Source organism: Morone saxatilis, unplaced genomic scaffold, assembly GCF_004916995.1.
Source record: "Morone saxatilis isolate NCDOM2014 unplaced genomic scaffold, NCSU_SB_2.0 Contig21, whole genome shotgun sequence".
Taxonomy (NCBI): domain Eukaryota; kingdom Metazoa; phylum Chordata; class Actinopteri; family Moronidae; genus Morone; species Morone saxatilis.
Genome location: NW_023339774.1, coordinates 15,141,798 through 15,157,911, shown reverse-complemented (window position 1 = coordinate 15,157,911; position 16,114 = coordinate 15,141,798). Strand labels below are relative to the sequence as shown.

General features: G+C 40.9%; 1 protein-coding gene across 1 annotated transcript in view; it reads left to right on the top strand.

Moving 5' to 3' along the window:
* Window positions 1-16,114, top strand: part of dym (dymeclin) — a 49,499-nt gene that overhangs the window by 27,835 nt on the left and 5,550 nt on the right. Inside the window, exons 15-16 of the mRNA XM_035667753.1 lie at window positions 9,425-9,607; window positions 11,595-11,708. Coding sequence (XP_035523646.1) covers window positions 9,425-9,607; window positions 11,595-11,708 — 297 coding nt within the window. The remainder of the gene's footprint in view (window positions 1-9,424; window positions 9,608-11,594; window positions 11,709-16,114) is intronic.

The window sequence follows — 16,114 nt, the reverse complement described above, 5'->3', positions numbered from 1 at the left end:
ACACACACACACACACAGCCAGAAGCATGTTGGACCACCCTGTCTATGTGTTTATGTGTGCTGGTTGAGTCACAATCTGTGATCTCTTTTTAATAGCCAGAGTAGACACATGCATTAGCTTTGTAGCACCATTCCTCTTGTTTAGGGAAAAGGCTGAGCCTGAGGATATATCAACAGATAATAAACATTATGCCTTCTGTTTATTATCAGGCCTTCCAGGAATTTGCCACTTTTTTACTACAAAATTGTTTTAGAAAATACACAGTTTTCCATTAATGCTACAGTGGCTTATACATGACTAGATTTTCTTTTTAAAGTCGATTAGTGCACAAAGTATTTGTAGTAAAAACAGATCATTTTCAACCAGTTTTTGAGTTTTTGAATCAAAAGTGGCATAAAGGGGCATTGATGTTTGTGCTGAAAATGATTGTTTAACTCATTTGAAGTGGCCCGCATCAGGTTATTTTTGTCTTTACTTTGTCATTTTTCATTGCATTGTGAGTTGATGACTCAAACATTCTCTACTGATAAATTCATGTAGTCTTCAAGGCCCCATGTAGAGCTAGACCAATAAATCGTCTGGGCCAGTGTACTGGCAAACATTAAGTTACTGCAGATACATTGGTGTATTTTTCATTACAAGAAATTTTGTTGAGGTCATTTAGAGACAATGTCACCGTTACATAGTTTGACTTTTCAACTTTTCATCTGTAAAATGTCCCGATCAGGATGTATAGTATCTTGGTAATTATTTATTTCAAAGGTTATACATATCCTACATATCAACAATGAATCAATTATATTACAAGTGTGTTTCATTATGTTGTCATTAATTATCTGTTTATACAGCCTCAACTTCTAGGCACAGTTGTCTGCCCACAGGAGGAGTTATAGTCATTGACACATACATTAGTGAAAACTCGCACTGTATCTGCTAAAGCTAATGCTAAATAGGGGGACTCAGTAAAAGTAGAAGAAGTAAAAGTTGCTGTAAAATTACTTTTGGAAATATATTAATGTATTTCAGATAGTGTGCCTCATTTCAAGTCTCCTTTTCCATACTTTTCTGTCCTCTCCTGATCTTCCTCCCCTCTGCATATTTTATATGAAATCTCTATGTTCAGTGTAGGCTCCACATGTATCAATCACAAATGGGAATCTCATGTATTTTCAACTCATACTTCTCTGAGATTGCTAATATGGCAGTTTCATTGCCTTGCCTTATGCTGACTTTTTTCCTTGTCCATTTCATCTAATTTTACGGTGCTGATGGAGAGTCAGTGTCTCCCTTCATACATAGTTTACCTGAAAGTAGGAAGTGATTGATTGAAGTGTGAATGTTACATTATCACATTTCTTATAGTCTTTTGATGTAGAGCCAATCCCCCCACAAGACTGATGTACATTATCACACCGCTTTCCCTGAAATCAGAGGTTACAGAGAACACACTTACAAAGCTTCTTGTCATTTCATGTGGAAATACCCAGAGGGTAAAGATGGGGAGAGAAACGGGGAAGGTAAAGGACACCTATACACTCTACTTTTCTCAGTTTCATACCATATCAGACCTTTAATTTATTTGCCTACAGTTGAAAATTTTGGCTCATGGTTTGGATTCTAGCAATATGACATGAGGATCATTAACCAGGTTATTTCAGGCACTTGATTGATTTTGTTTGGTGATGTCGTGAGAAACAGCTCGCTAAACTAGCTTTTTACTAACTTCCCATAAAACAATGTTTCTGAGATCTTCATCAGGCACAGTCGTGTTGTTTTTTGACCCAGCACCTAAACATTTGTGTACACATGATGCGTATTCTACTCTCTGTTTGCCTATGTTGGCCAGTTAGATACATGCAAGCTTACATTACTGTTTTTTGTAATGTGAACTACTGTTTACTGTCTTTCTATCTTGCAATTGCTGCAATGAAAGATAGAATGATTGCTCTTCTGATAAGTTTCTAGAGTAGCAAAATACTTTATCGTACAAACTGCTGTGTAGGCTTTCCAACACAGGGATTAAGCCATACTTCCCGAATTGTATTTCATTGTTTCACAGGTACCTGAAGCAACATACCCCCATCAGTCGACCATTTTTTTTTTGGTCTGAATGCCTGCTAAGGTGTTGTCAGTAGCAAACTCGTGATTTTCACTTGCACTACATGAACTGAACTGAAGGTTTAAATAGTCTTTTGGTGGTCTTTTATAAAACGTTGAACACTGAATAAAATAATCTATAATGAGGTAGAGCTCTACAAAGCAACCTCTTAGACTGATGCAACTCTTTACGTAGTTCATTATGTCAAGTCTGTCTGCTTCTGTTCGACTCATTAAGTCAGTATCCTGCTGGGAGCTGACTCACTGACCCCCCTTTTTAGTTTCTTCTGTCTCCTCTGTCCTCACCTGCCTAGTGAAGACGATGCTAGGCCTACTTGTTAGTTTACTTGTTAGCCTGTCTCTCTGTATATCTGTCAGCCTCTTGTCCTCTGTCTCCCTGACTCTGTCTGTGTTTATTCTCGGGCAGTAGGAGTGCCACCCCTGCAGGTAGCAGGTGCTCTAGGGTCCTAATGATTGTCTGCTTCCAAATGGTAATTAGGGCTGCCCCGCTGCGCCCTGGTCTTTTCCTGATTGAGGCAGAGCACAACAGAGCACAGCTAGCTGCAGATCAATTAGCACCGCCCACCTATCTGCCAGAGTGCTGTTGCAGCTGTTGCCGTCATCTTTTTTATCATTATCGCACACGTCATCACAGACATCACTGCAGTTTTGCCCCCCATCCGCCCTGCTGTTAGTGCTAGCAAGAGGTAGTGCGCTTATTTAAACTGATAATAAGGTGTCTGTCTGCAAATATGCTGGACTTCACCTCCACACAGACAGTGATGCAGCGATTGTCCAACACACTCTTTCCCAAACAGATCCAGACTGGCAGACTACATTGTTGGTAGTTCTGTGGGCAAACACTGTCTTTTGCCTCATTCTGTGTGTGTGTGTGTGTGTGTGTGTGTGTGTGTGCAACAAAGGATGTTTTGTGAGGCTATGGGGTAATAGGAGGGCGTGTGTTGTGTGTGTGTGTGTGTGTGCAACAAAGGATGTTTTGTGAGGCTATGGGGTAATAGGAGGGTGACCTGGGCACAATGCTCTACAAAATGGTGTGATTATGACATGGCCGTGGTACCATAATGCAGGTCAGACAATGACCTATTTAAAAAAACTCCCAAAAGACATGGCAGGCTGCTGCTGCTCAGCCAGTCTGACCTTCTCTGTCTGTCCTCGTGTTGTTTTTTTCTTCTCTTCATGCTTTCCTTCATCTATCTGTCTTCTTTGAAACTTGCCTTCTTTCTTTTTGCCTTTATAAAAATTTTAAAAGTAGATAAACATGCAAATATTCTTTCTATTTCTGCTGAATCTTTTGTATTCTGACATTGTAAAAACAGATTTCAAGCTGTCTTTTTAATTATGGATTTTTACTCTTTCTGTATGCCTCTCTGTGTATCTGTCTGTGTTTATCTCCATGTCCTAGTCTGTCAGTACTCTTTCTTAATATGTCTGGTTTGTCTGCCCTGCAACAGCCTGCAGTGAGCAGCGGGGCCAGCCAGGGAATCACTAAGCTATTGGTTTAATGATGCCAGCTCCTACTTTACGGGGATTTGCATGTCTGTGTCTCTAAACACCCTGTCCACACACACAAACACTTGCATAAAAACATGCATGGATATGATAGGATGGCTAGACATACACACACAGATTGTGTAGTGCCGGCACTGTCCTTCCCAGGCACTGATTGCATCTGTAAACTATAATTTTCCTTTTCAGACAGATAGCAAAGGTTAAACATACCTGCAGACATAACACATTTTTACCCTGCATGTTGAAGTATTAGCAGTAGAATCAGTTAGACAGAAAAACTCACAAAAACACGCGCGCACACACACACACACACACACAGGCTTTCTGTAAGGTTTGTGTAAATGGTGAAACAAGTAAAATGGGGCAGGATCATTGAGACTAATGATATAGCTCATGTCTGAGGCCTGTGTTTTCCTGGGTGGAGAGAAGACATTAAATAGCAGCATGAGTGGTTGTGACTAAATGACAATGCAGGAGGCTGGGAAATAGCACATGACTGAAGGAGAAGGGAGCACAAAAGAGTGGGGAGGGAAGAAAAAATGAGGAAAGGGGAGCGAGAGAAAGAAAGGAAAGGCTATAATGGTTTAATGCTGTCGTACAAACACATGTCAAGTGTTTTCTAGCTGTCTAGCGAATACGTTTTGGGGGAAAACAAGTGCAGGGAAGTGAAAGAGGAGGAGCCAATATATTTAAATCCTGTCTGGGTTTCAAGTAGAGCATGGACTTCGTAATCTCATCCACTTGACAAACATACACACAGGGCCAGGCAGACGTCTAGCTAGCCTATTTTCATGTGACCTGAATTCCCTAGTGTGGCATTTTTTTCCCTGCTAGGCTAATCTCATTAAGCTGGGTGCAGAGCTGGAGAACAAACACACTAGGCTTCCCTCACTCCTTCTCTGCCTTCCTCTCCTCCTTTTGTCTCTTCTTCATCGCGTTCACTTTCTCCATCAACTCTCCCTCCTACTCTCTTCTTCTATGCTTCCATTTTTGTTGCCGTCTTCCTTCCTCTGCCTCCTCTTACTCCCACTCAGTTGTCTCCCATATCTGTCCCTGCTTTCTGTCTAATTATGGCCTGCCACAGTAGAACAGAGTAGAACAGGTCTAGTCAGGCAGTGTAGTCGAGCCCCGAAAGCCACCTCTGCTTCCAGACACACAATCAATCCTCATTATAACCGGCTGTCCTGCCTTCCACTTGCCTCTTCAGGTCTGCCTGTTGAAGATCCACGCTGCACACCTCCGTCCGCCACCCTGTGTAAATCAATGCAGTGCATTATTGCATCTGTGTGGCAAGCTGGCTTCATGGTCAACGCACAAAATAATACAGTTATTTACAATCCTGCAAATCTCTCTGCCTACTTCTTGGCTGATTTTGTGTGTTCATGTGCATGAGATTGTGCGTATGCCTATGTGGGGCTACGGGGGGGGGGGGAAAGGCCACACAGCAAGAAAAGTTATTTATAAGATAAGGACTTGTTTCCGAAGCAGGCCACCGAAGATGGAATATAAAATGCTACCACATGCAGTTCTGTTACAGATGGTTAGCCCAGATTGGAGGTGGAATCTCAGCTTCCAATCAGCTTGCTGTTGCAGTCTCGCTGAGCTGCTGTTTTGAATCTGGCCTTAGCTGGTATTAGCAAATTCTTGGTCAAAACAGGTCATCATCAGAACAATGATGTTCGTCATGAAAATGAATCCTTCAAGATAAGTCATGCTATGGAGAACATCAAGACCCATATTCTTTTCTTTAGGGGTTCTTGTTTGTTTGTCTATAGTAACGTGGCTAAACAGATTTTCTGAATGTTTTTTATTACACTTTGTAAGGTATTAAATGTCTCATAGTGCATAGGAAACAAGCTTTTTTATCAGAAATGTACTGATTCATACATCTATACATTGAAGATTAAAATAGCTTGCTCAGCACCTTATTCTAATTTATTTTACAGGAATTACAATACCTTCAGGGAAATACACTTTTCTCATTCCAAGCCTGAAAAAGACAGGATATAACTCCAGAGGAAGTTGCTGATGAGTACTGTCTAAGGCGAGGCTTCCTGTAAAGCAAAGAGGGAGATTAAAGGTTTTGGACTAACTGGCTGAACTGGTCAATTAAGCTCTTTAAGAAGTTATTTATCTCTTGAACAATCCTCCAATTGTTCCAATGATGGAGTCGTGCAGATATGCATGATCTTTTGTGTAGGAAAGTGTCCCAGTGTTATCTTTTAAATGCCCCAGTCCTTGGTTGGTATTCAGTCCCTTTCTGAGCTACTGTCACATCAGGATCAATAATTCAGTCTGCAATTCTTCAAGTAGCATGCACTACAGGAAAGCTATTCATCTGCATTGAACTCTCACTGTAGGGGAATGTAATAACAAAGTAGCCAGGCAGTCATGTACACTAAATCTTTAAATTCATTTATGTTACATAGTTATGTAGAAAACATCATGTCCACTTGTGAGTGGACTTGTAATTCACAGCTGGGGACAAAGGCAACACGTCAGCAGGAAGGGAAAAGAAAACACGATAAAACGGATCTCAAGTGCTATGTATTCAAAAATGGAGACCGCTAAAAAGCCTAAAAGAATTTTCAGCCAGTCAGGGAGCCACTGATTGGTTTTCTTACTCTCAAGTAACAATAACTAGCAAGTTCTAGCATTAGCTGTAACATTTTTAACATGTTTAACATTTTGGGTCTCCAAATGAATATTCTAAACAATAGGCCCCTTTCCATGTAAGACATTTTGACATGTCAGTAGGATCATTAGTGTTATTAGTAACACCTGTGCTTTCCGACATTGACAAAATGTCTGCTGTGAAAAAAGCCGCTGATGATACAATATAAACACGGCAGTCCATTCGTTCTGACAAATTGATTGGTTCACTAACTTGCCTTGAATTAAGTTTATTTTGTTCAGTATATAGCTTATTACACATAATGTAATACACATATTAGGGTTTGTGTACAGACATTACAATGATTCTTACAAAAAAACATTTTTGTCGTGTGTATGTAAAAAAGAAAAAAAAAGGAAAGTTTGTGTGGTATATAGGTATCAGACTTAGTGAGCCATACAGTTGTTCCTGCTAATCATACAGGCCCAGGATCAACACTGAAACTGGTAAGAGAATCATTGCTGTGTGTTACGGTAGGGGTCATTCTACCATCTGACTTATTTCATTAGTACACCATCGCATTAAGCTAAGCTGCTTTGAATGTTCTTGACTCCTGCATTCTCTTAATCTGCATTTTTGTCTCAGCTTCCTCTTACCTGATGTCGGTCTTTTCGCTCTGTTCTGCCCAGCGTAGGTATACAGTTTATAGAGTAGATACATCTCAGGGAAAATTTGTTTCTACGCAGTTAATTGTACACATTTTGAGATACCCAACAAAATGAACAAAATTCAGTCATAATATTTGTTATTTACTTTTTAGTATATGAAAAACATGCCATGGTGCCTGAAGTTCCTGCTAGCAGTGTTTGTATTCATTGAGATGAAGCATGGTACTATTCATTGTTTTGTATTTTTAGATTGCTTTGGAAACTGACTTCATCATCTAGGGATCTTATCTATAATACCATCAGTGCATGATAGATTTTGCAGAGCTCGGCCCACAGTTGTCACTCCATGGGAAATCATAAATCATCTCTTGAACTGTGTTCGCCGATTCATAGCTGCCTGGTTTTTATCTCTTTAAAGATTATTCATTTTCCCACAATCTCGTTTCCTTTCTGTGCCACCATGGAACATGCCATGTGGGATGTTATCTTGTCACAGTGGCGTCTGTCTGTCTCTGTCTGTGCAGACACATTGTTGTGAGCACAGTAAATAAAGAACAATGCATGGTAGAATCTCTTTTTAAACTGCAACTTCCCAAACTAGAGTAGATAGTCTGATTACATTTTAGAATACCTTGCTGTTTAGATTTCCATATTAATGACAAGAATGGTCTTCTTGGAACTACTAAAACTCCTTTAAAGGTGTAATAAAAGCCAGTAAGTTAACGATTTTAAGAGCTACAATTGGTGGTACAAAGGTTAAAGATTCCATAGCACCAACAAGCTGAAAGTATTGAAAATAAAAACTTCAGGTCTCTCTTATGAAGAATACCTTTTTATGTTAAGGTCCTGGCAGGGTTCCTACTACAACATTGCACAGAAAACCTTTCTCACTGTTGGAATGTTTAGAGTTGGTTCTCTATGAGTGCTTAGATCATTTCTGAAAGGATGAATAACAGTAAGTGTTGTTGAATAGAAGGATTTATTTTTGCAACATGGATTCCCTCACAACCTCAATGGCTGCGATGGCGTTGGTGTGAGCATCTGCTTAGGTCTCAGTCCGCATTATGAATGAATTTTGCTGGCCTTCAAGCCTATATCATCTTGATTTAATCAACTTAGATTGTTACACTGTTAAGTGCTTACAGACTCTGCCATAATAAGAGGTAGCTTTGTGTGTTTACTGATTTTACTTAAATCAAACTTTTTTTACACTGAGTTACCTAAGGTCATTGACAAATTGACAAAGGATTCTACTGATTGGAATGCGTATAAACACTTAAAGAATATGTACTACTAAAAAAAGAAATGCTGATGTCAATTATTATAAAGATTGTTTAGTTAATGATTTTAATAACCCTGAACAGTCTTGGCATAGAACCAACAGTATAACTAATAAATCCACCAAAAGCTCTACAACTCATATTAGAGTTAATAATGAAGTTGTTAATGATCCCTCTTTAATTGCTAACGCCTACAACCAGCATTTCTCCTCTGTCTATAGCTCACATTTTTCCAATTTTCCCAATTCTGATATTTCAGTAACAGACAGCTCATTCTCCTTTAGAAGAATTCTTCCAACTTATGTTCAGCTGGTTATTTGTGATTTAAGCTCAGGTAGTGGTGCTGGCCCGAATGGTTTGGAGGTGAAGTTCATCAAACGTGCCCCTCATGTTCTCTTATATCCTTTGTCTCATTTGTTTGACTTATCTTTATACACTTGTGAAATTCCATTAATTTGGAAATGTGCCAGAGTAACCCCTTTGCACAAAGATGGTGATCCTCTTGATCTCAATAACTTTACACCTATTTCCATAATTAACAGTATAGCAAAAGTGTTTTGACTGTTAAACTAAATGGCTACGGCTGCTGGTGGGAGCTTCATATTAACCATACTGACGTGAGAGTAGTATCAATCTCATTTCACTCTGCCAGAAAAATAATGTGTATTTCTGTTACATTAACGTACCTTTTTTAGATTTTAACTTACTCTCTCATAACTACAACACAATCATACATAAAAGTTCCTGTTTTTTACACCTTTTTCGATGTATTGTTTTGTCTTATTCATATTTGTATTTCTGGAATGAACTGCTTTTGTATTGTGATTTGCCTACTTTGTAGAGTAGAACTACAACTCATCATGGCAGCCACTCAACCCCCATCGTCTTTCTCTCCACTGTTCCCACACCCTTCTCTTCCCATACCGTCACCTGTCACTAGTGACAGTTGTGTTTACCCCAAGAGGAAACATACTTTGACATGACCTGATCTGTGGCTTACAAGGTCACCTATCTCTGTCCCTCACTAAGACGTTGCCTGACAATTTAGTAACATTTTTCATTCCTCCTTCTTTCCTTCGTTTCATCCTCTTCTCCCTCCTCATGCCAATTCTTCCACCTCTCTGTTCCCCCCTGCTGATCAATCTATCAGGAAGCAATCATTTAAATACACCATTATAAGTGAAACCAGTGTAGTGGGAAACCAATTAACCTTTACATCCTCCCTTTCCCCCAGGCCCAGGACCTGAATGTGATTGAGGAGGTGATCCGCATGATGCTGGAAATTATCAACTCTTGCTTGTCCAACTCTCTACACCACAACCCCAACCTGGTGTACGCACTGCTCTACAAGAGGGAGCTCTTTGAGCAGTTCCGGACACACCCATCCTTCCAGGACATCATGCAGAACCTGGACACGGTCAGTTGGAATTTTTTTTCCGAATAGTCACCCACATATCAGAAGCGAATGAATTGAGAGAAGCTAAAACCTTGGGGGCTCTTTGCCTCATGACGTTGGCTGAGTTGTGGTAATTATTCCATACATCAAGGTTATACAGATTTTCCTTGAATGTCCTCCCCGTCTGCAGGGAAAGTTTCGAAAGGCCATGCAGCGCTGGAACATATGCGGACTGCATCGTTAACGTAGTGCGCAGTGTGATGGTATAGCATGCTGAGCGTACAGTGAGCTCAAGTAGTATTGATGAATTAATCAGTCCCCTTGTGTCAAGAGGCCCTGTGTCAAATATTCATTGAGAGTGTTTGTGTGAGGAAGAGTGAGAGAAAGCTGTCATTCATAGCTGTGTCATATAGAGGAGGAAAGGAAGCTTTGGTGTGCATGGGTGTGTGTGAGGGATGGGGGTTGCTGCATATATTGCCATGTTATCCATAAGTATGAGGGAAGCATGCTATCTAGAATCCCTGTTAAGTCAGTCTCCCTGAGGCTATTCTCCGAAGCCTTCCCTGTGCTTGCAAATCCGTGTGTGTGAGCATGAGATTCAGCATGAGGGGCTGCTTTGCTCCTCTAAATTAACCCCATATGGGAGGCCTTCACAGTTAATGAAGAGATTAGTATTAGATAGATGTAGACGCACACACACACACACACACGCAGTGCTCATGTCGGCTCCGGTATGTTTGAATTCTCTAAAGCAACCCTAGAATGTGAGCAGAGAAAACATTGCCTGTAGAGGCATTTTTCACTGTTGGTTTGACAAAAAAGAGCTTTAAAAAGAATCAGTAATACCTAGAGTTTTTTAATTACCAAATATCAAACATTTCTCTGGGAAAAATGTAGCACAGCAGTGGAAACACAGTTTCCTTGCCTTAAACCCAGAAGGCATCAGATAATTTGAGCTCCAGTAAAGTCCTTATTTTTAGTGGGACAAAACGCGCTCAAACCCTATGGTGGATTTCTAATCTGAAATACTCTATGTATTTTGTGAGTCTGTAACCTTCTGGTACACTGTATGAGCCAAGTCATTGTTCGTAGCATTTGGAAATGTGCAAGTTTCCCCTCTCTAAAAGCAGAACTGATGCAGTTCTATAGCCACCTCATCAACTTTTATCCACTCATTTGCAAATATTCTCAATCAGTATTGCTATATAATTGGCTTATAAATTATACTATATGTATCTCTGCGTAGTATAGATGTATTTTGGAGCAACTTGCTGTTGCTAGGAAACATGATGACCCATGGACAGTTCTTGTTGGCTGTTGATCCAGTGTAGCAAATGTAGTCTCCAATTAAACAGATCAAAACAAGCTAGCTTGTTTTTCTGTTGACAATATATGTTGACAACACATACCGTTGTCAACGGGCTGCAACATTCACGTGTTTCTGTTTACAGAATTAAGCCCTCTATATATGTAGCATGATGCCACATTGTTCTAACTTAGATCTCCATATTGCACGCAGTGTCGTCATATAGGGTGTGGCTGCTGCAATATGTGTGACAGCTCCGAATAGCAGGATTAGAAGAGTCAAAGACTTCTTGACTGAAAGTGGGAGTTGATGTCAAACCTCAATGAGACCAAGATAACACGAGAACCTTTGAATTTGAAATAGGAACAGGATTTATTGGTGTAAGATGTAGACTAGAGCCTGATCAATACTGAATATTTGAGGCCAATTCTGATATTGATATTAGAACGGTAAAAATATAAGAGCCTAGAAGACTGTTTTCCTTAGTCTTTATGCTTAGCTAGCTCCTGGCTGTCGTTTGATATTTAACAGACAGAAAGAAGAGTGGTATTTCATCTAATGTTTGGCAAGAAAGTGAGTAAGCATAGTTATATAAATGGTGAACTCAAAATAACACCACAAACCAACTTTATAATCATCACTCTTAGACTACATGTACATTTAGGTTTGTGATTGGCTGTTTCCTTTTGTGTGACCTTTTAGGTGATCGGCTTTTTCAGTCAGCGTCTGGAGCAGGCTGGAAGTGACCTGTCAGTCGAGCGGGTTCAGGAGGTCATCATGAAAGGAGCCCAGGCCCTGCCCACAGACAGACTGAAGGTAAATCTCTCTCTCTCTCATACACACACACACACACACACACACAGTAGGGGGACAGACGGAGAGCACGGAGACGAGGAATAATGAAATATGAGACTGACTGAAGAAAAAAAGGGAAGTGGTACATATTGGACATCAAGGTGCTCGTTTAGCGGTTCCAACATATTTTCAAAGGCTGTGAGGTATGGTAGAGTGGTGCTTGGGAGGTGAAGAAAAGAGAATTAGTTTGTCTGGACAGGTAAAAGAAGGAGAGGTGAGGGCTAGGGACATGGACTGGGGCGAGGGGAAGATTGAAGGAGCCATTGGGACATGAGACAAAAGGCTAAAGCCCAGTTCTCATTAGCATTAATGCCCATCTTCATTCCATCTCTGCTGGGCTCCTACATGCGAACATGTAATGACATTTCAAGGAGATGGGATGGGGGACTAGGGGGCACTTTGTCATGGGCACATAAGATTGGGGGGGGGGGGGAGACATAAATCTGCCACCGCGCCTCGTTACCCAACACTCCCAACACTCCTGGCGGGTTCGCTAACCCCCACCCTTCCCAGCACTCCTCCATTAATCAGTGAGGAAATATGTAACCAGCAGTCTCCCCGCTCCGCTCCTCACCAGCGCAGAAGCTCTTAATTGCATGTTTCATCATGTGTTTCATGTTCTATACTTGGCGTCTGGCTGCGAGGCATTTGTCTCGCTAGCCGATGCAGAAGAGGGATGGTGCGTGGCCACGGGTCCGTGTGCTCTCCCTGTCTCGGCACCTTGGAGCGTTAATGTAGCCATCGACCAAAGAGCCGTACAATTACACATGTAGACACGTGCATAACCCCGCCGTGTCCTTCAGCAAGGGTGGCGTACCTGTAGCACACACTCGTTCGTTCAGAGTTGGAATATGTGTGTATGAGTGTGTCTGTGGGTGTTTGCAGATGACCATTGGTGTGTCGATTAGTGTGCGGCCATGCATGCCGGTCTTTGTTTCTGTGCAGAAGTGTTGTTGAGTCTCAAATTGACTCTCCACCATCTGAGTGCTTTCCAGCTCTACAGGGTGACATGAAGCGAAGAGAATATCTGGACAATGTCTCCTCGGGGAGAAATCCCCGCCGCCTCATGGTACCATCGCTCAAACAAACAGCTGTCTCTCTACCTCTCACTTCCCTTCATCTTATGAGATCATTCTGCTATTCAGGTCCCAACGCGAAAAATCCATAGGCTGGATTAATGCTGTGTGGAATCATCGATAAGTTGGTAATTACTCAGTGAAAGCTCTTAAAGGGATATTGGTGTCTCAATCAGTAGTGGGTGCATGGAAAGGGCTGACGTGAAAGAGGAGCTGGTCCTCTCTTAAATAACCAACACAAGAATCTGAGCATGTTCAGTTGGGTTTTTCATTCATAAGTGAGGTTATTCTATCCTGGGGTAATTTCACATTTAATAGTAGTACGGTGCATGAGTGCTGTATAAGCTAACAAACAGTTAGTGGCGTGTTGAAGTTTAATCCAAAGCCGTTTTAACCTTCACAACCGAAACCAGAAATTTTCGAAGACACTCTCCAGTTTAGAGAAGTCTGGAAAAAACAATGTTGCAGGTGTGTAGACACTTAAAATGAATTAAAAATAAATATATAAAATAAAGGTCCAGTGTGTAAGTTATGGGGATCTACTGGCAGAAATGAAATATTATATATATATATAATATAGTCATAGTTGTTTTCATTAGTGTATAATCAACTGAAAGTAAGAATCGTTGTTTTTCTGTTTTTCTGTTACCTTAGCATGAGCCCTTTATATCTACACAGATATCATGAGATATCGGGCCATCATGTTGAACCACCATGTTTCTACAGTAGTACAGAATAGACAAACCAAACATTGGCTCTAGACAGGACCTATCTTGTGATACATAGCCACCGTAGTTTCTCCTACATGCTTGGAAGAATCTGCAACTTCACCGCTAGATGCCACTTAATTGTACACACTGTTCTTTTAACATAATCAAATAAAAAAACATTAGGTCCTAACAATAGTTCATATACAATATACATATAATTATGTCAGCAGATTGTTCTTGAAATTGAAATTCCAGCATTTTCAGGCAAGTATGCAACATGAATAAACCGTCTAAAGGTTACAGCCACATTAGCGTTCCCAGGTCATTTTAGAAGAGACCTCTGTCCACAGTGAAAATTCTCTTTCAGTTGAGAAAACAAAAAAAGTTTTTGAGAGGGACAGACAGCTCGGCTGACCAAATCACTATTTTATGGTTGTGACATTGTCTGATAACATCACTTGAATGCAGGTTAATGACAGCAGCTGTTTTGTATAATAGGCTAAATCGGTATTTAAAATGAGTAATCACAGAGAAAGTTACAGAATGTGCCAGCCTGTTACACCTCTGTTCAGTCTCCCCCTGCTCTCTCTGGTAATTTACATCATAGGTGTTCTCATTTACATATTTTTCTGTTGTCAGAAGTGGACAGTGGAATAAGTATGAAATACTGATATACCCACTGTTCATAAATACTACCTGTTGCAATCAATCCTAAGCTGCTGCGCTGCCATGATAAGATCACACAGGTTAATGACAACAGCTGCGCTGTGTGTTCAGCTATATTGACATTTAAAATGATCAATCACAAAGAAAGTTAGAGATGACAGAAAGTCCTTCTAAACTTTACTGCCACACAGCTCCAGGGTCTCACTGGGCAGCTTACGTTATCGTTATGCAAAAGTTCTGTTTCCCCTGTACACAGTGAATCACCAAGGTGACATTTTAAGATGTATTCACTGTGGAGAAAGTTTTGGGTGAGAAAAACACTATTATATTCTGGACTGAGGGCTGAAATGGAGAGAAAAAGATGTGTTTACAGATTTAACCTGCTCAGTGTGGACGTACTAGTAGCCTTTGTCTCCTCACCAGATGAAGGCCGTAAGTTTTGTTATGTGCCAATGTAAAAATAAGGAAGAGATTTCACGGTTTTCCTAATATTTTTGCATTTCAGTGTGGACAAAGAAGTTTACTAAAGAAAAAAAAACAGCATTTTCACATTTATCCACCTTAATGTGGATTTCAGTTGAAATCTGTTAAAATCCGTTTGTTGGGTGGAGCTGACAGTTGTGAAGTAAATTATTTAGTTTAGATTTTACTGACAAAACAGAACCATGTTGTTTTAGGTGAGAGGGGGGCATTGTAGACACAGGACTACAAAAAGCCTGTTTACTTAAAGGACTTAAAAGCATTTACACAAAGACTTGGATATGCAAATTAGGTCCCAACTGAAATAAAGGGTTAAAAGAAGCCGGTAAATACCCCAGGGATGACCATCAGTGCCTCGTCACTCAACCGTCTCTCTCATTCTTTGTGGCTGTGTGTGTGTGTGTGTTGTTTCAGGGTGTGTGAGGCTGAGTGGCTCTCATGGGCAGTGCCTGTGGAATGTGTTGTTTAGCCCGACCAGCTGAAATCTGCCTTATTGAGCAGCGATAGCCTACAGACTCTCTGGCTCCTCAGGACGGGGCGGAGGAGGTAGGGGGGACTTACCAGCTGTTACTAGTACCTGGGCCTTTGTAGGTCTGATGGCTGGTCAACACTACTTTCCCACACATTGATAACAAAGGGCATATGCAATTTCTTACTCTAAAACCTCTTTTAGCCCAATGGAGTAATGGTGCTGGGTGTATCATACAAATTGTCTTCACAACTAGTCCTCGGCATCTGACACTATGAAATTACTGTAAAATTATGTTGAGACTATTGTAACCATGTTGTAGAAGATACTGGCACCTTTTAGCTTTCTTAACCATAAACTTTGCTTCAATCTAGGCTATTGCTATCAATCTTCGATACTTGAACGTGATTTCAGAAATAAAAATTGTTGTATCAACATTTCACAAATTAACCAAATAAAGAAAATATATCAAATGCAAAATCCAGAATCTGCGTTGGTGCACACCGGCGGCACACTCCATCATTTCTATGAGAAATTTTCTTGTTAATATTTGCTCCCTAGCCGCATTCTTTCCTGTCTGGCCCAACTCTGACAGCACAGCAGCGTGCAGAGGAGGGAAGGGAACACAGAGTCCTGAGTGAAGATATGAGGCCAGCCAGTCAGTCTGTGTTCAGGGGCGAGGGCCTGACCCGCCAGGACCCATAACTAACTGATATGAGCCTGGGCCAAGTGGACCCAGACAGCTGCCAGACTGAGAACAAAACAGAGGAGGAGGAGGAGGGGGAGAAAGCAACAGAGAGCCAGAGGAATAGTATAGACAGAATAAGAGACGGAGATAATATTAGGGATGTGGCAGTCTGGAGATGCTCTGATTTTTCCCAGAAAGCACTGGAGCATGGAAGGGACATTTTTGCTATGAGGCATGTAGTGATATCGAAGACTTCCCGCAGCACCAAATCCCTTGGT